General features: G+C 40.7%; 4 protein-coding genes across 5 annotated transcripts; 2 read left to right on the top strand and 2 right to left on the bottom strand.

The window, feature by feature from the left end:
• Nucleotides 1-3444: 3444 nt before the first annotated feature.
• LOC113564898 lies at nt 3445-4867 on the bottom strand. The gene has a single exon (XM_026984174.1). It carries the CDS (start codon nt 4620-4622, stop codon nt 3525-3527), a length of 1098 nt encoding a protein of 365 aa, XP_026839975.1. The 5' UTR covers nt 4623-4867; the 3' UTR covers nt 3445-3524.
• A 911-nt stretch (nt 4868-5778) lies between these two features.
• Nucleotides 5779-8745, top strand: LOC113565258 (calcium/calmodulin-dependent protein kinase kinase 1). Of its 2 annotated transcripts, XM_026987094.1 has the most exons (7): nt 5779-6715; nt 6967-7321; nt 7570-7757; nt 7836-8069; nt 8132-8247; nt 8316-8427; nt 8487-8553. In XM_026987094.1, exons 1-6 carry the CDS (start codon nt 5927-5929, stop codon nt 8425-8427), a joined length of 1794 nt encoding a protein of 597 aa, XP_026842895.1. In that variant the 5' UTR covers nt 5779-5926; the 3' UTR covers nt 8487-8553. The 2 variants fall into 2 exon arrangements, with proteins under 2 accessions (XP_026842895.1, XP_026842890.1); XM_026987089.1 differs by having other exon boundaries at nt 8132-8427; nt 8487-8745.
• A 2294-nt stretch (nt 8746-11039) lies between these two features.
• On the top strand, nt 11040-12006 carry LOC6594371. Its single transcript, XM_002019303.2, has one exon. The coding sequence runs from the start codon at nt 11072-11074 to the stop codon at nt 11906-11908; it is 837 nt and encodes a 278-aa protein (XP_002019339.1). The 5' UTR covers nt 11040-11071; the 3' UTR covers nt 11909-12006.
• Nucleotides 12007-19495: 7489 nt separating this feature from the next.
• Nucleotides 19496-22970, bottom strand: LOC6594373 (ubiquitin-conjugating enzyme E2 G1). Its single transcript, XM_002019305.2, has 3 exons — nt 22910-22970; nt 20899-21001; nt 19496-19928 (listed from the first exon to the last, which is right to left on the bottom strand). Exons 1-3 carry the CDS (start codon nt 22953-22955, stop codon nt 19571-19573), a joined length of 507 nt encoding a protein of 168 aa, XP_002019341.2. The 5' UTR covers nt 22956-22970; the 3' UTR covers nt 19496-19570.
• Between the last annotated feature and the right edge of the window lie 3052 nt (nt 22971-26022).

The following is a 26022-nucleotide window of genomic DNA, read 5'->3' on the forward strand; positions in this document are numbered from 1 at the left end:
GAGTCAAATGGTTTCTGAGCGCCTTTAAATTGCTCAAGGCTAAAAGTGGGAAACACCTGCTCCACAATGACTGTACCCACATTTCCAATCTCCATCACGATATCTCCAAGTGATTTCAATACGTCCGTAATAAGATCATCCAGCTTAACCGTACTTGGATTTTTTCCAAGGCTTATACATAAAGTTAGCCTGTGCACAGCAGCTTTCAATTCAGACACAACCCTCATTATCTCGAAAACTGCATCAGTGCTACTATTCCGATAAATACTTGTTTTACTGAGAATAGTTTTTTCTTCAGCTGACTGAACAATTCTCAGAAAAAAAACATACAGGAAAATAAATATTTTCAAAATTTGCGCAGCTTTCAATTTGGCACCCATTGCGCTAGTTCAATATAGACAACTGAATAGTCTGTAAACGCAGCTTAGTTACGATTTCATGATAAGAAAATTATAAATACTTTGATGCACAGTGTTTATAAATAGTTATCAACACACTGCCGTCCTGATGTATGTATTTATATTATACTTATATACATATTTCAGAGTATATATAAGGTCAGGGGATTACTTGATAAGAATATTGCAATCACTTTGAATTGCAAGTTTTTGAAACATATGTATATATAAAATGATCTTAAAGTTGAATCCTCTATGGAGGCTAATCAATAGAATGGACTCAATGCATTTTTGGTTTAACACTTTGATTCTCTTATTTGTGAATTAAGCTTTCGACGAAATTTGTATTGTGTTTGTAAGAGCAGGGGAATAAGAGTGGGCTGAAGAAGTTTTACAGTTATGATTTATTTCCATTTTGCTTCACCCTATGCCGAAAATTTAGCTTTTTAGGCGATCATTCGAATAGACTCGGAGACTACGGTTTCTGTTACTGATGTACACGGTAAAAGGTGCATTTAAATACCTCTTGCACTTTCCTATTATTTCAATATAGAATGGGTCGTGGTAAAGTTCTAACAGCGGAAGAAAAAGCTTAAATGTGTTCAGCAGCCTTTCAACCAGGCAGATCGCCAAAAAAAATGTTTAAAAGCCAGTCTTGTGTCTCATTTCTTAGGAAATTCATCAAATTATGGAAATAATATGAAAGCTCCCAACAAACTAATCGTGCTCTGCGGCTAAAATCGATTAAATTTTGAAGTTAAAGCTAGTATAGCACCTGTATCACACAACCTATCACTCGTAACGAATACGAAAACATCTAAACAGATTAAAACACAAAAAAAAGCACCATTTACTGACGTTCGAAAAAAGCTCGCTCTTTTTTAGCTCGGGATCATATGAAATGGAAAAGCGAATGGTACCAAAACGCTTTAATTTTATGAAAAACGCTTTAATTTGGATGGACCACATGGGTTTAATGACTACTTTTCTTGATTTAAGAAAGAAAGGACATAATTTGGCCCGTCACCATAGTCGTAAGGGGAGTAAAATGGTGTGGGGTACCATCTCTTATTATGGTACATTTGAAATCCAGTTTTTTTCGTATAATTTGAAAGCCATTCGCCACAAAGAGCTACTCCAAATGTCATTTCACTACTTTTCCAACATCTTTGCGACATTACATTGTATTTTTTAGCAAGACAATGCCCAAATTCATACTGCTAGAGTGGTAAAGAAGTGGATTGAAGTCCAAAATGTTGCATTAATGGAGGCCACCTTACTCTCCAGATCTAAATAATAAAGAGAACGTATGGTGATGGCTTTCGCGTAAAGTGTATGAATCCGGAACACAATTTGAAGATCTGAAGGGACATATCCCTGTACTATCTGAAGTCCCTGTATGATTCAATGCCAAATCGAATTTATGAAGTCATTTCTAATTTCTACATTCATTATTTAACAAACTTTAAAAATCACAAAAAACCAATTTAATATGAAGATTCTGAAAAACTTTGTCGTTTATAATAATTATAAGCATTGATCGATAAAAATGTCAACTGTTTTTATGTTCAAAAACAAAACAAAATATTAAAAAAAAACTTAGAACTCAAATTTGTTGATTAAAGATACCTTGACTTGACTCATTCGTATCTTGATTTTTTAAATGAAATTTCTTATAGAAAATTCATTGAGTCTATTCTATTGATCGGCAATGTATGTATATGTACTATATTCTGAAAAAGCAACAACCGCATGTATAGCTATGGATTATTTAATTATGTACGAGTATGTACTTATATATATGTACATAGTATATATTCTCATGTGCATGTATGTAGATTATTGTAGAGTATTGCCCTTTTTGGCATAGCTGATAGTGTTATCAATCTAAACAAATTCATTAAAACTACTTAAAATTGTTTACTATAGCCAAAAATCTAACATAAATATTGATATTTCCCAAATTTGGTTAGAGAGAGAACCCAATTCGATTTTAGTCTCCTGACTTACTTCTGGTCTTCGTCACGGTAGGGCTGCCACTCACGTCTCACGTTCGCTATTTCATCGCAACTTATAATAACACTCTACATCACCATATTTACGCTTCAAAACAAAGTGAAGTTTTGGGGGCCTTTAAAATTGTTTATTTAATTTTATTTTTAATTTATTTTTTTTTTTCAAGGTGTGATTATACTCGATACACAAAATGAGTACAGGGGTACATTAGAATTTTGGTGAAAATGGAAACAGAAGGAAGCGTTTCCGACCCCATAAAGTAAACCTAATTCTGTTTTTACACGGTAGATGGGTTCCTAAAAAAAAAACCTGTAAAAAATCTCTCTAAAACCTATTAAAATTACAAGAAAAATTAGGAAACGTTGGAAAAAAAAATTAGCGTATAAAAAATGTCTTTACCAAGCACGTCAGATTGCATTGATAGTTCACAAAACACTAACAAATTTATATTGCAAAAAAATAATCCCCTTAAATTTTCACAAAAAGGGAATTCCCCTAAATTTTTGCTATCTACAATTGCTCTGACCAGTAACCTTTGACCGGTGGACTATGTAATCGACAGTCAAAGTGTCGTGATGGACGAAGTAGTGTCCGGGTTGAACGACACAGTCGTTCAGTGAAACATTGCCAATTTCCGAAGGGATTTCGGTGGGGGTGCTGCAGAACCGTTATCGGTAGCTCGTGTGCTTGATTGGGCGTAGTACCCTTTATGATTCTGACTATTCGCTTGTCTTGTATCTTCATTATAGTGGACGACACAGAATTTGTGTCACAGTTCTGTCAAACGAAAGCAAATGGACTTTTACTGTGAGTCTGATTTCGTTGAACCCATTTGATCTCATTTGTTTGCACCCACATAACGTTTCTAATGAAAGTTCAAACATCAATTCTTACATTTGTGCATCTGTATAATAGAAAAATATTTATTTATTCAAATTTGTACACCAAAACGAAATCGAACAACACTTTATGCAAAGTTTAAACCTCAAACTTATTTTAGAATGATTTAAACGATAATGAAGTCATCCAGATTGAGTGACTATCTCCACAATTTATACATCGAGAGAAGTTACGTATTATGGCAAATGTTGTATTTTGAAAACCAGTGAGTCATTTTCCACCAAATAAATAAAAGCAGGATCTTAATTCCGATTTTATTTGACTGAAGGGAAAATTTGGTGGTAGGCAGTCACTGAGAGGCTCAGTCGATTTTGTTGTGACATCGTCATGCTGGATATAGCTTTGTCGGTGGAATCTTAAATCCGAAGCTCGACCTTGCTTGGTTTTTATATCCAAATACATTTCTAGTTCTTCGAGCTTATTGAAGAGGCTTTCGAAATCTCTCTCGGCGTTTTGGAGAAATTGACATCGTATTTCGTACTTTTTGAATATAAAACAGTTGAAAAGTCTTTGAATTCGGAACTCAAGCTGCCTCATTATATATTTGGCATTTATCTTTGTCATAGCGTACACGTCATAGGCAACGTTCAGTTCACGGCCTGCAGCACATTTAAATACCTGCGCAGAATGGTATTGTAAGAAATCCATGTACATTTTACAGCACTCAAAGTCAAGCTTCAGTTTCCAGTCTTGTAGTATGCCACTCTGAACATCAGCGAATTGGAGGAATATTCGTTGAACAGCACGCAATGTTCCCACAGTATACTCCAGTGCTTCGTCCACAATTTCGGAAAACATAATATGAAAGAACTCCATTTCCGAAAAATAGTTTGTTAGCACAGTCTTTACCTGTGTGGGCTGTGCTGCAGGGACTTGTCGTAATTTCAACAACAGCGCATAGCTTGAGTTTTTAATTACATCGTAGAACCTTTCGTTCTCATGGGCAAATAGTCCAGCAGCGAAGGAAGCATCATGAAAAAATGTTGAAAGTTCACTCATCTTAGTGGCATAGTTTTCAGAGCTCGATGCTGTAGGCTTAAAGTCTCTAAATACTGTGGACGTGGTAAGATTCTTTTGTAGATTTTCCAAAAAGTGGTGCAGTCGATGTTGCAGCTCATTCTTTTTCTTATCCGATCTTTCGATGGCTTCATAAAATTCCAATGGTACTTGTTCTCCTCGAATAGTACGAGTCTGTGGCGTATAGCTAATTTCTGACAGGTGATACTGACGGATACCATTTACGTTCTGACACTGAACGAACCACAAAAACCAGCTATAGACGATCGCCTTTGAAAAAAACAAAGTCATTGTACCAATCTAATACAAATCGTTTTAGTAAAGACAATGCGCGAGAAACACTAAACGTACGCAAAGAGCGCTGATTGAAAAATCGCAGATGCTATAAGCTTTTTATATACCCGTTTCTCGTAGAGAAACAGGGTATATTGAGTTCATGCTAATGAACGCATCAACCCAAAACAAACTACCGTTTCCTACCTTCTGGATCAGTATCAATAATAAACAACTTTTATATAGCGACGTGATCGAAAGAAAAAAAAATTCCAAATATACCATAAGACAAATTCTATTATATAATTGTGACCGCGTTGTTGGGATTATTTATGCCGTTGAGAAGCGGGTATTTTGTAGTCGGAACCCTCGACTAAGGCATTTTTTCTCGTTTGAAAAAAATGTTAAAAATAGCACAAATAAATTAAAAGATGTAAACGAACTTTCCAGCGATTTCAACATTCCAAAAACAAAATATTCGTTATTCGGTCTCAGCTGTTGTCTGTTAACATCTAAGCTCCAACATATAACACTTTTGTTGATCTCAATACACAATTTGTATGTAATTAATGTAAATATGGTATATATGATTGAAACTAGTGCTAAAAATAAAAATACTGTGCGCGGTCGAAAAAGCCAACAGCCAAGTCGAATTTTGCTATACCTGGTCATCGTTGAGCACTGTTGCAGATTATGTTGTATTTTGTGTTTATAAGATATACTTATACAAATATACAATACAATACTATATATATACAAAGTTGTTAAAAGTTTTCAGGAGATCGTCATCAACAGCAAACTGAAGGCGCTCCTGAAAACTTTGAACAAATTAAATGAATAAGCCAAAAATAATACAAATCAGGTCACTATGGTACTATATGTATGTATTAAGCATATGTAGGTACGATCGACCTGCAAGGGAACTGAATTCGGGTTTCCAGTATGTTTAATTTAATAATACAAATTATGCTAGAATACATTTGAATGCTTTCATTTCTCAGCTCTTTCAGTTCAGGCTCAAAAAATATGATATTAAATCATTAAATACCAAACAAATGTGATGACTTAAGTAATGATGTAATGGATAGATACTAGACAGACCGTCAGCTTCTGAAGTTTGATTTTAAAAAATGGACGCTGCACAACAATCAACAATAACAGCTGGGAATTTAAGGAGCCCAGAAAAGGAACATGTTACTGCTTTTGCCGGGACGACGGGCAATGAAAATGGACGAGAAGTTCAGACTTTTTCCGAGGACGACGATGACTACGTTATTGTGGATAAAGCACAGAATGGTTGTGAATACACAAGACTTCAAAAAATGGAAAAGCAGCGCACACCACACAAAACATTACAACAAATTAGCATTGAATCTAAGCAATCAAATGGACGGCATTCCATGAGTGAGACAATATGTCCGGACCCAAGTGGTGCTAAGCCAAAAACCCGAAATATTGTAGATGATAAAATAATTCAAACTTTACCAACTGAAGATATTTCAGCAACTAATAGTAAGCGGGTGCAGATAGGCAAGTTCTTAGAAGGTAGCAAGAGATTTCATAATGTAGTCCAATCAAAAGATTGCTGTGATCTTCGTCAAAGCGATATTGACGGTCCCCAAAACAAGCCAGAATCCGAATATCCACAATTAAAATGCGTATATTCACGACCAATTTTTCTGAAATCACAGTCGTTGGAAATATACAATGAGCCAAATAGCTTCCAAATAACACAATCTCGTCTGTTACCAAACATTAATGAAAACTATTCCAATGATAATCAAAACCAAACAGCGCAAGCTTCCGACTCTGTATCTCAGCTAACAAAGAGTATCGACCATCTGTTAGATTTGAATGGCGAAGAACTCGATAAGTCTACTTGTGAAGCTACATGTTTAGCTCAGCGGCCTCATATTCCTTTAAACCTTCAATCAATGGAAACTCGTCCTATCTATCCGAATGTTCCATATAGTCCGTATGGCAGTCCATTTGGCAGTCCTCGATCGAATCGACGGCGACCTCCTCTACGCGAATCACGGAGAATATCAATAGAAAGATCTGGAAGCTTTCTACAATTAAACCAATACAAACTAATGGACCAAATTGGGCAGGTAATCAATTTTTTTTACCTCCCATATGTAGTTTTATTGAACAACTTGTAAATGTTTAGAAAAGATAAATAATAATAACAAAAAAGAAAGCCCCCAAAAGAGCATACATAGATATTGTATATATCTATCCGTCTATCTCGTTGTTACTGTGCAAACTTGACATATCCCTGCCATGTCATATAAATAGCTGACATGAAAACGATCGGTTTGCAAGGGTTGTGCTAACAATTAATTCCATTTTTTAATTGTAGGGCTCATATGGTCTCGTAAAATTGGCATATTCTGAAGAAGATTCCACCCATTATGCAATGAAAATTCTTTCAAAGAAGCGACTTTTACGACAAGCTGGCTTAATGCGCCGAGGTCCTAAGAAAACAACTTCTCCGCTGGATCGTGTTTACAGAGAAATCGCTGTTTTAAAGAAGCTTGATCATCCCAACGTTGTCAAGCTAGTGGAAGTATTAGATGACCCCATCGAGGACTCCTTATATATGGTTTTCGAATGGGTAAAACAAGGCGAAGTTCTTAGAATTCCAACGGACAATCCATTGTCAGAAGAACGCGTATGGAGTATTTTTCGGGAAACACTACTCGGATTGGAATATTGTAAGTGTGGGCTTTCATGTATTACGAAAAGTTATTCTTAACGTCTTGGAAAAAAAGGTTTTTGACGTTTGACCAGACCACATCAATTATCGCAATTCGATACTCAGCTAAAATCTTAGGCGCTTCTGCGCCTAATTACGAAAATAAAACTACAATCATGAATAAGACTTAAAGATGGTTCATTTGAGTTGTAATTTACACATACATGCACATAAAACGAATGTAGTATTTTATTGTTTTCATTACAGTACACTATCAAAAAATTATCCATGCGGACATAAAGCCTGGAAATTTGTTGTTAACGGAGTGTGGACACATAAAAATAGCAGATCTTGGTGTCTGCAATGAATTTCTTGGAGAAGATGCTATAATGTCCAATGGCTCTACCGGTGGAACTCCTGCCTTCAGGGCTCCCGAAACCTTGATATTAGGACAGGTATGCACTATTGGTTATATCAAAAATGTTTGAATATGTTATGTATAATAAACTTTTATTTTTAATATTTTTTACCAGAACGTGTATTGTGGGAGAGCATCAGATGTCTGGGCATTGGGTGCGACGCTGTATTCCTTAATTTTTGGCAATGTGCCGTTCTTAGCAGATTCCATTCCCTTGCTCTATGAAAGAATACAACAAGACCCGGTAGTGTTCCCACAAAAATTAACAGTCAGTGAAAATTTAAAAAGATGCATTTTGCACATGCTAGAAAAAAATGCTACTCAGAGAATAACAGTGCCAGAGCTAAAGGTTTTTATAAAAATATATTTCTATCATGTATCATGAAAGTATGTTGTTTTATATATTTTTAGATAAACGATTGGGTCACCACAAGCGGTGTTTACCCATTGCCCACTGAAGAAGAAAACTGCTGTCTAGTACAAGTTGATGAAGAAGATATAAATTCCGTTGTCCGCAGCATTCCAAAGTTGGACACTCTTATATTAATAAAAACAATGTTAAAAAAACATTCTTTTGGAAATCCATTTATAAAAGGTGTATCTGGCAAGGCATTACAACCAGGCGGTTCTCGATTAGAAAGATTCGTACGCGCTGGACGATCAAACTCAGCACCAGGCTCCTACCAAATGTCAGTAGACAGGTTTAAGTACGTCCTCCCAAGCATGGAAAAAGAATGTTCAATTTAAATGCATAATTTTTTCGCAGGCAACCATCCACGGAATCTTTACTTCCATCTTTAACGGAACATTCTACAAGTAAAATTAGTGAAGATACTTAGATTTAATTTGATTTAGATTTAATGCAGATAAAATTATTATTTTTTTTAAATCTGTTTTCTTTATTAATTTGGCATACAAATAGCAACACAGTTGCAATGAAATATACATAGCTTTTATGGATAATGTTATATTGGCATTAGCCATTGGTTTTGTGTTATATTTGTAATTATTTCTAACGGGTTGCAAATATGAACAAAATGTTTTTATACTTTATGATTGAATAATTGCTTGCTAAGATTGTTAAAGCTATCTACTTTTAATAATATCTGGATATTATACATCCAAATATAAGAAATTGGTTCTAGACGTAGTAGATATGACGTTGATATGAAAGGATGCAATAATAAAACTTAAATAAAATAGCAAACACAAATATAATGAGATAGAACAACTGGGGAAATACTTTTTGGGACCATTTAAAATTTACATACACATGTGGACAACGAATACGTTAAGCTAAATTCTAATTGGCAACAGACACATACATACATATATCACTAAAATTATTATGCATTCTTCCAAGAGATATTGTGATTTCTTCAATTAGCACATACTCATACATACATATATATTTATAAATGTTTAAAGCTTGTATAAAAATAGAGCAATATTTTTGAATCATTTTGCATATATTCATTGTGCAACATTGGATTGACTCCCATTTACCAAAGTATTGATTTAATCGAATACAAATGATTTAAAAATATTTTCCTTTGTCTGCCTAAAACTTAAGAATATTTATATCAATCGGAATGTACTCTATTATTTTGATTTGAACGCATATCCGATTGCTTAACTATTGATTAACTATGTTGTTTAGTTAAGTAATGGTTGTTGAATATATTGTATTTTCTGGTGGGTCCATACAAATAAATAAATATTGATTATCAAAAAAAGTCACTACGAAGTTTTTTTGTTAAAAGTACGAAACCTAATCTAGAAACAAAAGTCGAACAGAAATATTGCTTTAATCTATTGTCCTTCTATTGACTGGCATCCCTATATGCGCTCTCGGTGACCCCTGTCGGCACTCCCGCATGATCCCCTCCCGTAGTTTGTGGCCCAGCAGGATCCCGAGGCCGTTGTCCGGCGATAGCCTAGGCGTTCTCGGCGACACCTGTTGCCCCCCCTTCGTATGATTCCCTCCAGTAGTTCGTTACCCAACAATATCCCAGGCCGCTGTCCGGTGACTGCCTAGGCGTCCTTGGGGATACTTGTTGGCGTTCCCGCGTGATCCCCCTCCCGTAGTTTGTGGCCCAGCAGGATCCCGAGGCTGCTGTCCGGCGATTGCCTAGGCGCTCTCGGCGAAATCTGTTGGAGCACTGTATGATCCCAGTAGACCGGCAGGGTCCCGGAAGTACTGTCCGGCGATTGCCTAGGTACTCTCGGCGATACCTGTCGGCCCTCTTCCGCTTCGTAGTAGTTCTTAGTCCGGTTGGGTCCCGAGAGCGCTATCCGGCGATAGCCTAGGCACTCTCGGTGATACCTGTCGGTATTTCCGCATAGTAAAGCCCCCTTTCCGCGTGGTAGTAGTTCTTAGTCCGGCCGGGTCCCGAGAGCGCTATCCGGCGATAGCCTAGACACTCTCGGTGATACCTGTCGGTATTTCCGCATAGTAAAGCCCCCTTTCCGCGTCGTAGTAATTCTTAGGCCGACAGGGTCCCGTAAGTACCGTCCGGCGATAGCCTAGGTACTCTCGGCGATACTTGTCGGTATCTCCGCCTAGCAAAGCCCCCTCCGCTTCGTAGTAATACTTAGGCAGACAGGGTCCCGTAAGTTCTGTCCGGCGTTAGCCTAGGAACTCTCGGCGATACTTGTCGGCATCTCCGCATAGCAAAGTCCCCTTCCGCTTCGTAGTAATTCTTAGGCCGACAGGGTCTCGTAAGTACGGTCCGGCGATAGCCCAGGTACTCTCGGCGATACTTGTCGGTATTTCCGCATAGCAAAGCCCCCTTCCGCTTCGTAGTAACTCTTAGGCCGGCGGGGTCCCGTAAGTACTGTCCGGCGATAGCCTAGGTACTCTCGGCTATACCTGTCGGTATTATCGTATAGCAAAGACCTTCGTATTAATTCTGAGTTCGATAGGGTCCTGAAGGCGCTATCCGGCGATAGCCTGAGCGTTCTCGGTGAAACCGACTGCCACGTCCCACACTACGATCGCTTCCGTCCGCGGGACTGTCGCCCCGTCCCCATCGTCGGACCGAAATTCGGAATCCCGGCAAATTATAAATATTGCTGTAATTTCGACCCTCGAGTACATTGAGATATGTACCCCAGCCAAGATCGCTTCCTCTCTTTCCTCGCGGCAACTCTTTTTTAAAACGCAGTTTAAGTTGCGTTTTTTGTTTTAAAATACCCCTCCCCTAGTTTTTGTTATTTTTAAAATTAAGTTGTACGATTGATTGCCAGTTTAGTCGGGGGGCTAGAACGCTACAAGTAAGCTACGCACTTTCTGTTGGCTCAGCCTAACTGTAAATCTTACATCTGTAAATCAGTTAGTTTTGATACAAAATGGCTTGGAAACCGTCTACACGTTTCGAGGACGATCTTCTCGATTCACAGCCGGGTTGTAATTTTGTGCTGGGCCAGATGGCCTATGAGAAGAAGCGCGAGGCGGAGTACACTCCACGTCCCAGCGACACGTACGACTTCTTAGCGGATCGCAACAAGCGAAACGCCGTGATTGATAAGCTGCACGGGCCGGCGAGCTCCAAGACCAAGGGAATCCAGGACTGCCTGGCCATGATGGAGCGTATCCAACAGATCGCCGGTACCAAGCCGTTGGGAGAGCACGCCACCATGGAAGACTGGAACGACACAAGCACCGTGGAGCGGGAGGCCTTTGCCATGATGCGCCACTTTGGCCTGATGTCCATGGGTGTGGAATCGATGAAACCGCTTCCGCTCAAGGAAGAGACCGAGCCCAAGGGTCCAATTCAAGTGCTTTGCAACGGCCATCGTAGGATGCCCTTGATCACGGATCCCGAATACTTTCGGCCCCGCAAGACACGCCTAGCCAAGAAAACTACCACCAGCAGTCTCTCGACCACTAAAACAAGCTTCAACGATTTTGGCTCTTACCACACCGCCAACGACAGCAGCTTCTACGGATCCGCTGTATCGGAGCTGGAAACAACAGTAAGCAGTCATGATAATTGCGGTGTACAATACAAACTGCTGGATGACACGACACTAGAACCGAAAAAGATCCCAGCGACAATACCGAAGAAGCCTCTAGCAGCAGAAGCCAACAAAGGCCGTACGGGACAGATATCCCAGCGGCGTCTGAAGCAGCGTCAACGTCGTCTCCTGGGTCGGACCGAGAAACCCCAAATTGAATTGAACTGAACTGAAACCCACTTCCAAAAAAGTCAAAAGCGTGGATTATAGACTCTCAAAGGTTTAACCAAATATATATCCCTATTTTGGTCACCATTTCGCAAAGTTAGACTTAATGTTTGTCAAAAGAAATAAAATTACAGATGGCGCCCGAACAGGAACTCCGGGGTTCCGTTACGTTTTGGGGTGCTAAGGGGAACAGTTGATCAGAAAAGCGAATAGAAGAGGGCGTCGGGACTGTACCACGCGCAAGCGCGGCCGGTCAACATCATTAAGGCATAGGAATAGCTGTGTCTGTAAAACCGACCGTGAGGCCGCCCATTATTCATGTACAGCCGAGGCTGGCTTCCCTAACCTACGTAGCCATAGCGTCAACACGTGGCCGCCGCGCCCACACAAGTAGAGAACACCGCAGCGAGACGACTGAGAAAGAGAACGATACGCGGCGAGCAGCGAGTCGTGAGCTGCAGAAGCCGAGCGAGCATCGGAAACCTCCCGAAGACCGACTGTCCCGGCTATATATTTCGGACTCAGAACCAGAAGGAACAATTCAATGCCCGGCCCTCAGCGCGAGCAGTCAACGCCCGGTCTTCAGAGCAGTCCTTCAATGCCCGGTCTTCAGCGCGATCATTCAATGCCCGGCCTGCAAAACGATAGCAATCAGTAAATGCCCGGTTTTCAGCGCGATCATTCAATGCCCGGCCCTCAGCGCGATCGGTCAACGCCCGATCTTCAGAGCAGTCATTCAATGCCCGGCCTTCAGCGCAAGCAGTCAACGCACGGCCTTCAAAACGATAGCAGTCAGTCAACGCCCGGCCTTCAAAACGATAGCAGTCAGTAAATGCCCGGCCTTCAAAGTGATCGGTCAGCGTTCAGCCATCAACACGAGACGAGATTCCGCGCTTAAGTCAACGAACCCAAAACGACCAGGACCGCAAGGACAATTCCAAGGACAACGATAGCAAGGACTATTGACCGGCCTAGTAAGGATCAACAGTCAGGACGACTACAAGGACAACTATAGCAAGGACCATTTACCGGCCTAGCAAAGGTCGATCCCAAGGCTACTATAAAGACCAACGACATCCACGACCATCGACCAGGACCCCAAGCAGCAAGGACTCCAAGGACGCAACAGCAGGATGCACCCTCCACTGAGGCAACCGTGTTAACCGTGCATACGCCGTGCCGCCGTGACTAACCTCTAGGACTCTGGTATCCAGTGCGTTACATCAGTAAAGACTCTACTGGAAGGTCAATACGTGATATTACCGCCGGAAACGCGAGAGACGTCTAAGTGCCAGTTCTACCACCGTGCGTCGACATGGGTGTACAGTGGATTTCGTGTCGGCGTAAGGACGAACTGCAAGCCATCGCCGCGGAATTCGGCCTCGGTGAAACCGGGACAGTGGACGAATTGAGCAGCAGGATCTCGGCCTTCATCTCGCGCGGTGAGCATCCGACTGCGATCGAAAAACGGATCAAAGAGCACGGAATGGTCTTCGACAGCGCGCCCAGCCCGAGAAATCCGAGGAACACGTCCCCGTCGCCGGGACCGAGTCAGCGAGAGCAAAAGGAACGGATCTGTGCGGAACAGCCCCTATCCATCATAATTCCCGAGTTCCCGAGCAGCTCACGACGACTCTGGCCGGCTTGAAACCACAACTGACCGGCGACATGGTGGCAATCACCACCAGCATCGCACCGGAACATCGCGACCCGGAAGGGAAGAAATCTCCTTCGCTGCCCTGGCCGATAAACTACGCAATTGGGGCCTGAAGTTCGACGGACCCTCGGATACGCTGGTTTTCATCGAACAGTTGGAAGAAAGGGTGGACTCATATGTCGGAAGCACAGCACAACTGCCGCGAGCCATCTCTGGGCTACTAACTGGCAAGGCAGAAGAATGGTTTAGAACGTTACAGATGCAAGGAAAACCGACCGAGTTCCGGAAAGAATTCTTGGAGTTCTTCCTACCCCCGCGATACTTTCAGCGCTTGGAAGATACGAAGAGGGGGAAGAAGGTCATTTCAGCAGTTCATGCAGGAATCGGCGAGTGCTATTCTGTTGGGAGTGTGGCCGCTGCGGCATCCGGACGATTGACTGCTGCAGGCTATCCGAGTCGGGAAACGGACCGAGTCTCCGCTCGTCAGGGAACAGGTCGGAGACGTACCTCCAGGGCCCCCAGGAGTAACTCATCCCCTAAGTCTGGAAGGAGGCAGGATCGCCGTGCTGGTAGCCATCGATGGAGTACCACTGACAGCCACCCTCGACACGGGAGCAGTTCGGTCGTTCATCAGTCAACGCATCGAACAGGAATTAAGTACCGGAGGGAATGCGCGGAATATAAGGACTACAGCAAAGGAGGTGACGCAAGCAGTGTCAGTCAAGGTACGTGTGGATCAACAGGAAACGCGGGTGATTCTATTAGTCCTACCCATGGTAGTGGACGACATCATACTGGGGCTCGATTTCCTTTGCGGCGTACTTGCAGTTGACCCAGCTGGAAACCAGCCCATTCCCCACGCCCTCCTCGACTCGTCCCCGCATGGTTACTTGTAGTGACGAATGCCCCACGACTGCATCCGCTGCTCCTACCCGCTTGACCAATCCAACAGCGATCCACCGGACGAAGCCGACGCATCCGAACCCCGAACACGCCAGACCCAGCAGTGTACCAGTGACAACGCACCAGAATCTCGAACACGCCACACCCAGCAACGTACCAGAATCTCGAACACGCCAGACCCAGCAATGTACCAGTGACAACGCATCTGAGCCTCGTCCACACCAGACCCAGCAATGTACCAGTGACAAGGTACCAGAATCTTGACCACGCCAGACCCAGCAATGTACCAGTGACAAAGTACCAGAATCTCGCCAGACCCAGCGACGCCACCTGAACCAAACCTACGATGCGATACGACCACACCGACCACACGGTGTTCTTCGAGGCGGACGGACTGGCTCTGGGTGTGTCCAGCGGTATCGCAGTCGTCTCCGTCGAATCTTCGTTGCTCTGGGGGTTCTTCGAGGCGGACGGACTGTCCCTGGGTGTGTCCAGCTGTGTCGCAGTCGTCTCCGTCGAATCTTCGTTGCTCTGGGTGTTCTTCGAGGCGGAAGGATTGGCCCTGGGTGTGTCCAGCGGTGTCGCTGTCGTCTCCGTCGTAGCTTTGTTGATGAGTCCGGAGCAACAAAGATTCGACGGAGACGACTGCGACACCGCTGGACGCACCCAGGGCCAGTCCGTCTGCCTCGAAAACCACCCAGAGTATCCCTACCAAGACAACGGAGCTAAGCCTCGACCACGCCAGACCCAGTAGCAATACAAGGACAACGCATCTAAGCCCCGACCGAGATGGACCCGGCGGCGCTAAAAATATAACACGATAGACGCGAGCCGAATCAGACATGCCCAGCCGTGCGGCTTAGTCAAAGCGAACGACCCCACGGGAAACCAGCATCGCTCTATACCACGACCCGCTACGCCTGGAAGACCACGGCCCCGAAGGACATGGGCGGGTCAAGGTAGACCAAAATCCCACACAGCGCACACATCGTACTGATGGGAAAGAAGACAGGCGAGATGCCGATGTGCGTAGACTACCGACAACTCAACGCGCAATCACTGCCTACTGCCCGACGCCTACCCACTGCTCAGGATCAACCACATCATCGAGAGGCTCCGTAACGCACGTTACATCTCGACTTTGGACCTCAAGAACGGGTATTGGCAGATCGCTATGGCCGAGGGGAGCCGAGAATGTACCGCCTTCACCGTTCCGGGCAGAGGACTCTTCCACTCAGGCTGCACTCAACATCGGCTACGTTCCAGCGAGCCTTGGACAGCGTCATCGGACCACAGATGGAACCCAAGGCCTTCGCTTACCTTGATGACATCATTGTCATAGGAGCGGCGTTGGAGGAACACGTCGACCATCTGCGAGAGAATCTAAGATTGAACCAAAAGAAATGCAGCTTCTTCCAGAAAAGCATCGTATACCTGGGACATGTCATTAGTGAGCAGGGTATACCAACCGACCCAGATAAGATCGTCGCCGTCCGGCAGTTGGCCCCACCAAGTTCAATAAAGGAACTTCGACGCTGCCTAGGGGTGGCATCGTGGTACCGGAGGTTTGTCCCAAACTTCGCGACGATTGTACAACCAATTGTACAACCTCCAGGAGAAGGAGAAATGGTGGATCTGGAGTGACGAACAGCAGGCCGCTTTCGAGGAACTGAAGGAGAAGTTAACCCAAGCCCCCGTCTTAGCCTGTCCGGATTTCACGGAGAGGTTCGCCCTACAAACTGACGCAAGCGACTACGGCCTAGGGGCAGTCCTGACGCAACAGATCAGCGGAGAGGAGAGGGTCATAGCCTACGCCAGTCGAAGGCTCTTGAAAGCAGAAGAAAACTACTTGGCCACGGGCCATCAGGAAATTACGATGCTACCTGGAGGGCTACCACTTCGACGTCATCACCGACCATCTCGCCTTGAAGTGCTTAAACTCGATCAATAATCCGACTGGTCGCATCGCTCGTTGGGCTCTGGAACTCCAACAGTATCGCTTTGACATGCTTTACCGACGCGGAAGCCAAAACATCGTAGCAGACGCTCTTTCCCGGCAACCTATCGACAACATACAGCGAACCTTAGAAGAACCGCCCTCCTGCCCCTGGATACAAAAGTTGTTTAAACGTATCCAGTGACGACCTGAGGAATGCAGAGAATTCATAATCGAGAACGAACAGATCTACCGGCAGCCTGGACACCGACCAATCGAGGAAGAATCTCACCAGTGGAAGTTATGCGGCGCAAGTGATCATCGTAGGCGAGTGTTGGAAGAATGCCACGATCACCCGACCGCCGGACACCTAGGAATACGGAAGACCGCCACTCGGGTAACCCAACGATACTACTGGCTAGGACTCTACAGAGACGCGGCCCGATACGTGAAACATTGCGAAAGCTGCCAAAAATTTAAGGTGAGCCAGGCTAAGGGCCCGTTGACGGGGACCAACGGACCTGGGACGACCTCCTCACCGAGTTGAGCTTGGCCATAAACAGCAGCACGTCGGACACCACGGCCATCAGCCCGGCCTTCTTGGTACGCGGACGAGAACCAAGGCTACCAGGAGCCTTGTACGACGAGGTGACTCCAGGATTAGGAAGTGAACCGGACCCTGCCCACGAGAAGGCGACACGACTACAGGAAATATTCAAGGTCGTACAGGAGATCACCCAACGTGCATCCGACATACGACCTTCGACGGCGCGAGTGGCGGAAACTGGAAACCCTAGACCTCCTCCTGCAACATCACCTCTCCAAAGCCGCCGACGGTTTCGCGGTTTCTCCGCAAAGTAAAGCCCCCTTTCCGCGTCTTAGTAATTCTTAGGCCGACAGGGTCCCGTAAGTACCGTCCGGCGATAGCCTAGGTACTCTCGGCGATACTTGTCGGTATTTCCGCCTAGCAAAGCCCCCTTCCGCTTCGTAGTAACTCTTAGGCCGGCGGGGTCCCGTAAGTACTGTCCGGCGATAGCCTAGGTACTCTCGGCGATACTTGTCGGTATTTCCGCCTAGCAAAGCCCCCTTCCGCTTCGTAGTAACTCTTAGGCCGGCGGGGTCCCGTAAGTACTGTCCGGCGATAGCCTAGGTACTCTCGGCGATACCTGTCGGTATTATCACATAGCAAAGACCTTCGTATTAATTCTGAGTTCGATGGGGTCATGAAGGCGCTATCCGCCGATAGCCTGAGCGTTCTCGGCGAAACCGTCTGCCACATCCCACACTACGATCGCTCCCGTCCGCGGGACTGCCGGTTGACGGTTAGTTTATTTGTATGCAAGCACCCATTTCTTTGTTTGATGTTCCGGCCCTATCAGCTATGCAACCGGGGCTTCTGATTGGCAGGGAGGCTCATCTTGTGGAAATTAATGCACTATGTGATACTGAGACCAGATTGATTCAGAGAGTGCGAGAAATCAAGCATTCGAAAACATAAAGGATATGGCCGTTTATGAAAAATATAGATTTAAGTAAATTGAGTAAAAAAGAGTAAATCAACTATTTTTAGACACAAGTGGGTAGCAATGCTGTGCTCAAAAGTGAAGAATGGCATTAAACAAAGTTAGATGCAAAATTTAGAAACCCTTTTATTATATAATAGATTCTAATTACGTGCTGAAATATTTTAATAATAAACGAGCGTACAAGTTTGCCATTACGATGTAAAAGTATTACGACAGTATTATGAATTAATTCGATATCAGTGGAGAAGAGTTACATTTGCTAAAGAGTCCAACTCAAAAGGGCGACAATGTTTCCATTTTGAAGTCACGAGTAATCCGTCAAGGTGTGACGAAGAGTCTAGATGATGAGTTCAGAAAAGACTGAGTGTGTTCCGTCTTGGTGATTGAGCACCAACCAGTCGAAACTTTGAAATTAAAGAACACTTTCCCCAACACTAAGATACCCGTTACTCAGAAAAGAGACAACGATAGAGAGTGGTACTGCGTTCTCTTTGAATATACGCCCGACATAAAAATTCACCACAGCACCCAAGTGCTTCGTCCTGGTAGACAACATTTTAATACTCAAAAGGAAAAATCCACAAAAAAAAAACAGATACAAATTAAAACCTATTTTACGTAGCACTGTAATATTTGATTTTCGGTATAAAAATTCTACTAGACAACACTACTGAGAAATAAATCGCCAGTTTTCCAAAATGTTCGATTTTCTTTTTTAGGTTAAGTACTTATCAGACCACCCTAGTAAATACACCGTACACAAGAAACACAAAAATGGTGTTATTGATCAACAAGCCTAGAAAAATTTGATTCGGTACTTCCCTTGTTGTTTCCTACTTGTATGGCCTTAAATTGTGCTCCTCTTTTCAGCACATACTACATACATACATACATATGTAGTATCAAAGAAGAAAACGCGACACATTGGTATCACATACAGATCTATGAGTACATCTGTTTCCTGAACCAAAACACAGAGGTATAAATAATAAAAGGCACCTTTTAGGCTTTTTTTTCCTGGCAAAATTTTAAAGTGTCATATCACAGGAGTCTAGATAGATATTGATGCTGATCAAGAATGTATATAATTTATGGAGTCGGAAACGTTTCCTTCTGGGTGTTACACGCATCCACATTCACCACAAATCTAATACACCTCCCATACTTCTTTTGAGTATAGGTTATACAAAATAGCGCATAGTAGTCTTTTTTCATGTACGTGCAGATTATTCGTCAGTCAGCATCGGGAGTCTTTTTCCGGTTCCCGGATATAGAATTATAAGTAAATTTGGCTGCCGCAGACATATTTTTGCTTCAGTTTTATATAGTGTTCTCTTGAATTCTGATAAGATAAGCTTCTTAAACAGATAATACAGTTACTAAAAAATAAAAATAAATATATCAGCACTCAAAAGTCAGCGAACAATGAAAATGCAATTTTGGACAATATTTTTTAATTTGTCCTTTTCGGGTATAACATACAAATAAAAATTTAGAACATTTTTTTGCTTTTAATCAAAATCTAGAGTATTCTTACAACCCTGTTTAAAAAAATGAAATATTCGTCTGTTAATTCAGTTATTCTTTTTAATGTATCAAATTTTTAATATAAATATACAAATATAGGGCAAATCCACTTTCTACGAGCACTCCTCTTGACTTTTTCGGACACAGCGAGCTACTTTCCGTTTAAAGTCAGGATAAGATTCTCGCCATTCTTTGGCGGCATCTACATTTGCTGGAGACTCATCGTTGGGATCAGCCAACATTGATATCACTGATATCAAGATAGTTTCCACTGTATGCACGGGTAACCAGCGCTCAGATGCTTTTTCGTATCCCCACTTATCATCTCCCGGCTCGTGTAAAATTGAAATGCAGACGTCTCCGTTTTTTTCAATATTAGGGTGCCAAATTTCTGTGACGAACTTCATTCGAGGTGGACGCAACGGATATTCTTTGGGGAAATAAAGATGTGCTTTAAAAAAGCCTCCTTCACTGCAGGGAAAGAAATAACATTTAATAAATCCAAGAAGTATAAACATTTATAATATAGCCGATTAATCCGACTGTAAAACAAGTTACTTATCTTAAGTATTATCTTTCTAGACTGAACCTATAGATGCAGTACAGTAAAACGATTATTTTACAAAAATCAAAATCGATTGAATGCTGATTATAAACATGGAATAAGTTTCCGATTAGTCCCCCAAGTGGAACTGATACCAATTTTTTGGTAATATTTTTTGAAGACATTTGACAGATTGATCTTATTTGGACTCTTATTTTCTTACAGACATTTGTATCGTTGAAGCTAAAAAGTATCTTGTCTTGCCAGGAAGGGCAGCAATTGGTGATTGGTATGCTAAATTTAAACCCATATGCGCAGAGGAGCTCTGCTGACCTCTTCGGTCGTCCATAGCAGACAACTACGCCAGAAAAAGTGTTGGCGTGTTTAGTATTTCGTCAGGACAACGCGCCATGTCAGAAATGGATGAACTATACGAATTTCATTTCGAATTGGTTTTATCTACAAAACTCACCAGATTAAGATTCCAGCAACTAATAGAAGTTCCAAAACCTCAAACAAATTCCCCAAGCAAAAAATAGAATACGTTGTTTGATTCGTTTTTTTTTTGGGAGTACTACAAAACCATTTACCGGAGAGGCGTGGAAATGCTAAGAATACGTTTGACTACACGTGGATTCTCTAGATCTGAATCTACATATGTATCTTTAAGAATCCAATAAGAATTCAAATCTGAACAAACATTTTTTCTGTGTTAAATCGGCAACATAAAGTTTCAATTTTGAAAAACAAAATTTATTTTTTTTATAAACTAAGGGGATTTATTGTTTTATGTTTATTATGCGATCGGAAATGCGGTGCATACATCTGATCAAATCCATAAAACTCATTGCAAGAGCTGTTTAACTTTACATTAAATATCTAAATATATAGACATACTAAAGCGTATCTGGTGGACCAATTATTAGGACTTCCCAGCGGAATATATCATTTTCATCAATTAATCCAGCTGAGAAACCTTCTACTGGATTCTTGTTTAGTTCTGAAACGAAACAAATATAAATAATTACATATTTTTTAAATCCGTGTGCCATTGAGTGTTTATGATTGAGTTTAAATTCCAGGTGACATTAATGCTGTTAAATTAAAGGGACAAAATATGCCTCTCAAATTATTTAAATTTGGTAACAACCTTCAGTGTATTAAGGTTATAATTATAGTGTAGGTTCAATAGAGAAACAGTTAAAACTGAACCCCGTAACAGGATTAAATTTGAATGTCTTCCTAAAAGATTTCAGACTAGCAAACCAGATATTGGAAAACTTCTCGGATATATTTTGTCATTTAAAATGTTAAAAATGAGAACATTTTCCAGTCATAGACAATCGCCAAGAATATATATTTGCCAGTTCGAAGATCTTCAATTTACAATTTTTGTATTACAAATTAAAAGCAGTCACACAAAATGACTCTCTTTTCTCAGTCTTTTTTAAAGAGTCTTTTTTAAAGTCTTTTTTAAAGACCACAACCCTTTGCTACAATTCTCATTGTTGCCCGCTAACTCCGAAAAATTAAATTTCCCGAGATCCTCTATCACTTACGAATTTTACGAGCAGTGATAAAGATTTTTTGAGATTTTGGACGATTTGGGAAAGACAGTTGGGAAAGAAGAAAATACCTAGAAACGTCTATGGGTTTTATTGTTTTTTTTGTGGCATTTTTTGTATCAACATAAATTATGCGAATATTTTAATGATAACACTGCCAACAAATTTATCAAAAATATTAAAAAAACAAAACCAAAGGAGACAGCAACATACATACATACCTACATCTTATGGTGCCCACGACCTCCATGGTTTTCCTACATTTAAATGCGGTAAAAAAAAGTCAAAATTCGCATCTGAAATACAGCTTTTGGGGTCTAAGACAGAACTCCAAATATTGACCTTTCGAGAGATTTCAAGCTTCATAGCCAAGGTACAAGTTTGCATAGGAAAAGAAAGCAATGACATTGCTCGTGATTATAGAGATGGAGATACCGTAAAATTATAATATTCTTTCAAAACCTGTAAACTGTGAGTACTGTTCTAGGACTAAATCGTGTATTTTCCGCAATTTTGATATTCATACGGGCAGGCGACCATTTGGTTTGATAATTATAATGAAAATAAATTTACGAGTTTTCACTTTCTCTCTTTATGGAGACTCAAGAGGGCGTGGCTAGAATATAAAAACAAAATTTATCCTAACCTGATGACAAAGAACTATGAAGATGAAATTTTGTTGTTTCAACTTCGAAAGTCTCCCCGATCCATGTGTTCATACACACGGTGAAGGCTACAAAATATGTACATACATACATATAAATATATGCATGTATGTGCATATATATGTAAGTCGACTCGGTTGTCTATGCTGAACAATACCTGGTTGCTACTTACATTATCACGTGTACAATATAACCATATACTCTACGACAAGCAAATATAAACATAAAAAAGTCGGTCTCATACAAATCTTTTTTCGCACAAATGGAAAAGTAAATGCACAGATGGATGTATTTATGGATTTGCATACTTATGTATCCGGCTGGATACAGCTTTGTACTTTTCTCATTCGAAATAAAAACCACTATTAACTAAGAAAACTTTACATATGTTTATATGTCCAATTCAAATACTAATTTAGATCTTTCTGAATTAAAATTACCCCGGCAGTTTTCTTTCTTGGAACATGTGACATCGTAATATGGAATCAGTTTCCTAAACATGTACATAAGTATTTACATACATACAAAGACTATTCCTTAAAGACAAACCAAGACGGCAATTTTTATGTACATATATGTATATACTTAGAAAATATATATTTTCATATAAATATGCATTCATATTGATATGTATATACATATATGCATATATATACTAAATATTTTTATTCAACTTACCAGCCAATTGTTTCTTTAAGAGTAAAGATGACTGAAGTTCAGACATATTAAGTTTGTATCTATTATATTTCTCTAAAATAACGCACGCCTATTTTATACAAATTAAAATTTTTTCTTAAACGCAGTGTCACCAAAAAAAACAAATATGTGAAGACCGATGAGAAAGAATTTTCGTTCTTTATGGACTGAAAACAGATAAATGAACTGAAACTGGCCAGATTGGAATATATTGGGAACAATAAATGAACTGGTTCATGGAACAGAGAAACAGAAACGAAACACAGACAAACCACAAGAGACTTTAAAAAAAACTAGTGAGACCAGATATACAAAACCTTACCGCATAAGCAGGATGTGTGAGCGAGAGAAATATATGATCCAGTTTGGTTTTGTGGTTAAACAGGTAGCAGCATTGCAGAGCGGCAGGGAAAGTACAGAATCATACTTTGGAAATATAATTTGGATATATAATAATAATACAGCATTATAGACAGGCAGGTATTTCAAAAAATTTTTTGTTTTAAGACGTCAAAACTGGCTCTCCCGTTTAAAACGCAAGATTTTTTCTGTTTTCAATACGGAAACATTTTCCTCGCCGAAATGAAAAATAAATGGTTTTAATACAACAAAACAAGTTTTAATTGCAAAAGAAAAAAAAGGTTGACTTATTAATGCATTTAACATAAATTTGACAGCAGGGCAATTTAGATTTTTCTCCTTTTAAAAACTATTTTTTTAACCTAATCTCAAAATTTTGATTGAAAATATTTGGTCAGATCAACAAGCTGCCCGGGAAGTTGACATAAAAGCGTATTAAATCCCATATAATCAGCCAGGCTCCGTTTTTCACATTCACAAAAGTTTTCCGATTTACTTTTGAATACACATAAATTGCGGCTCCCGTTTTCACATTCCACACGATTTATTCGTTTTCAATATGAAAACATATTCGTTAAATGAAAAGTAAACGGCTTTTTATAAAACGAAACGGCCCTTAATTGCAAAAGAAAAAAATAGATGACTGATTTATGCATTAACAAAAACATGACACCTATATCAGGGTAATTTAACTTTTGCTTTCTTTATAAATAATTTTATTTTAACTCAACCTCAAATTTGGCTCGGAAAAAATTGTCCAGGGCAACAACAATTTTCCTTTTGGTGCAAACAGCAAAACTATGTGAAAACTGGAAAACCTTAAAACGAAACGTTTTGACTAAAAACGTAGTCCGCAAAAGTAAATGAAAAACGGAGCCTGCCTGAATATCATAAATCGATCTTTTTTTTTAAGTTTACGGCAGTTAAATCGACGTTGAAGCTGAAACTCTTCAAACAGTAAAAAATGCGCTTTTAAACTTATATAAAGGAATATTTAAAAAACATACACAAGAAAAATATCGGGAAAAGACCAAATATATTTTTGTAAAGTCAAGCCAAAATTGAAAAACACCCTAACAATTAGATGGTTTGGAAAAAAGGTTTTTCTTTGGAGCTGCCTACGCAACGGACCAGTTTTTATTGAATATTGCTAACAATGAATACACATTATAAAAAATACCAAAAACAGAATTATACATTACATTTTTACTTCTTTTTCAACCTGAAAGATGCAGTATGTGAATAACTAATATCTGTTTTCGTCTGATTTATTTTAGTTAGTTAATTTATTTATATGTATTAGGCTTAACCGTATTGCGTCTTTGTCAAAATAAGTTTCTTTCGGAAACCACACATGTGGCAGAATGTTTAAAGGAAATCAGACATTCACATTACGAAATAAAAAATGTTGTTCTAATGTCTCAAGTCATATGTCAATAGCGAGCTCGAGTCAATGTAAATAGCCTATACGTAAGTATGTTGATCTCCTGTATGAATTTAGGACGTGCAATGGATGCGCCGTCAAGTTTCCCAAGCGACACCAGGCCGAAACTTGTTACGCGAAAAAAGAAAACTCTATGATTGTGCAAAATGGTAAAAACACTACCCTTGGATATCTTCACGATTTCAGCAATATCATCTAGCTTCAATTTACGGTCGGACAAAATCTATTAATGGACCTGATTGATTTTTTCGGGGACAACTGCTTCCTTTGGCCGACCAGAGCGGTGTGCATCGTCAGTGTCCGTACGACCGCGTTTAAAATCAGCCAGTCGATAAATGTTGATATGCCTATGGCAGAGGTGTCATAATGTTTGTCCGACCACTGTCTTGCTTCAACGGTGTTTTTTCCCATCAAAACGCAGTGTTTAATGAGCACACGAAATTCCTTTTTTCCATTGTTTTGAAAATAACATAAGCAGCGTCACACAATAATGATCCGAATGACCACTACATATGTACTTTTTGTGTTAGAGGCGCTCTTAGTGATGTAAAAAAACATCGATGCATCGAGCATCGTGTTGAGTGATGCATCGATGTTTTGCAAAAAATCGGTAGTTTAATTTCATATCATTGCGTGTTTGTCTTCTGTAAGCAGAAACACAGCAATGCCAAAGTAAGTAAACATATTTGACTTAAAATGAATCAAATTTACTATAGATGGTATACATTTGTTTAAATATGAAACAGCGAACGCCGTTAACATCATTCGACGGCAACCCGTTGTGTGTTTAGGAAGGTATGAAGAGCACTGTTCAATCACGGACATATACCTTATTAATATTACAGAATATACAGTACAATCTCATACCTCCAGTGAGACATGCAAGCTCACCTAGACAGCAATTACAAATCATAGGATAGTAGAAAGCTCACTATTAATCTATGTCCGCTGAATTAAATTAAGATTCAATATTGGCGACGCACTCTCCGATCAGTAAAAACTGTATCTATCTGAGTACTAGGCTTTAAGTTTATGTCTGGTGTCTGGTCAGTAAAATCTGTATCTATCTGAGTACTAGCTCTAAAGTTGAAGTCTGGCGGAATACGACCATTACTGGAATACCCGAAATACTTTCATCTATTTAAAGCGCAACTCTAACCTCAGACTACCCTTGCCCAATAGCATAGCTATCGACCTATTCACCATCCAATCGATAGTATTACAACGAAAAATAGTGTTTGCACAAAATTCGTGAGTCAGAATTCATAAATTGTATGCACTTAAAAAAGGC

Source organism: Drosophila persimilis, unplaced genomic scaffold, assembly GCF_003286085.1.
Source record: "Drosophila persimilis strain 14011-0111.01,24,50 unplaced genomic scaffold, DperRS2 tig00000000-arrow-pilon, whole genome shotgun sequence".
Classification (NCBI taxonomy): domain Eukaryota; kingdom Metazoa; phylum Arthropoda; class Insecta; order Diptera; family Drosophilidae; genus Drosophila; species Drosophila persimilis.

What these genes read in the sequence shown, in the direction of transcription:
- LOC113564898 (XM_026984174.1), bottom strand. Translation starts at nt 4,622, where the DNA reads ATGACTTTGTTTTTTTCAAAGGCGATCGTCTATAGCTGGTTTTTGTGG.
- LOC113565258 (XM_026987089.1), top strand. Translation starts at nt 5,927, where the DNA reads ATGGAAAAGCAGCGCACACCACACAAAACATTACAACAAATTAGCATT. An exon ending in TAATGGACCAAATTGGGCAG is followed by an intron (nt 6,716 to 6,966) that starts GTAATCAATTTT and finishes TTTTAATTGTAG; the next exon opens with GGCTCATATGGTCTCGTAAA. An exon ending in ACTACTCGGATTGGAATATT is followed by an intron (nt 7,322 to 7,569) that starts GTAAGTGTGGGC and finishes TTTTCATTACAG; the next exon opens with TACACTATCAAAAAATTATC.
- LOC6594371 (XM_002019303.2), top strand. Translation starts at nt 11,072, where the DNA reads ATGGCTTGGAAACCGTCTACACGTTTCGAGGACGATCTTCTCGATTCA.
- LOC6594373 (XM_002019305.2), bottom strand. Translation starts at nt 22,955, where the DNA reads ATGTCTGAACTTCAGTCATCTTTACTCTTAAAGAAACAATTGGCTG. An exon ending in CTTAAAGAAACAATTGGCTG is followed by an intron (nt 21,002 to 22,909) that starts GTAAGTTGAATA and finishes GTTTCGTTTCAG; the next exon opens with AACTAAACAAGAATCCAGTA. An exon ending in GGTCCACCAGATACGCTTTA is followed by an intron (nt 19,929 to 20,898) that starts GTATGTCTATAT and finishes CTTTCCCTGCAG; the next exon opens with TGAAGGAGGCTTTTTTAAAG.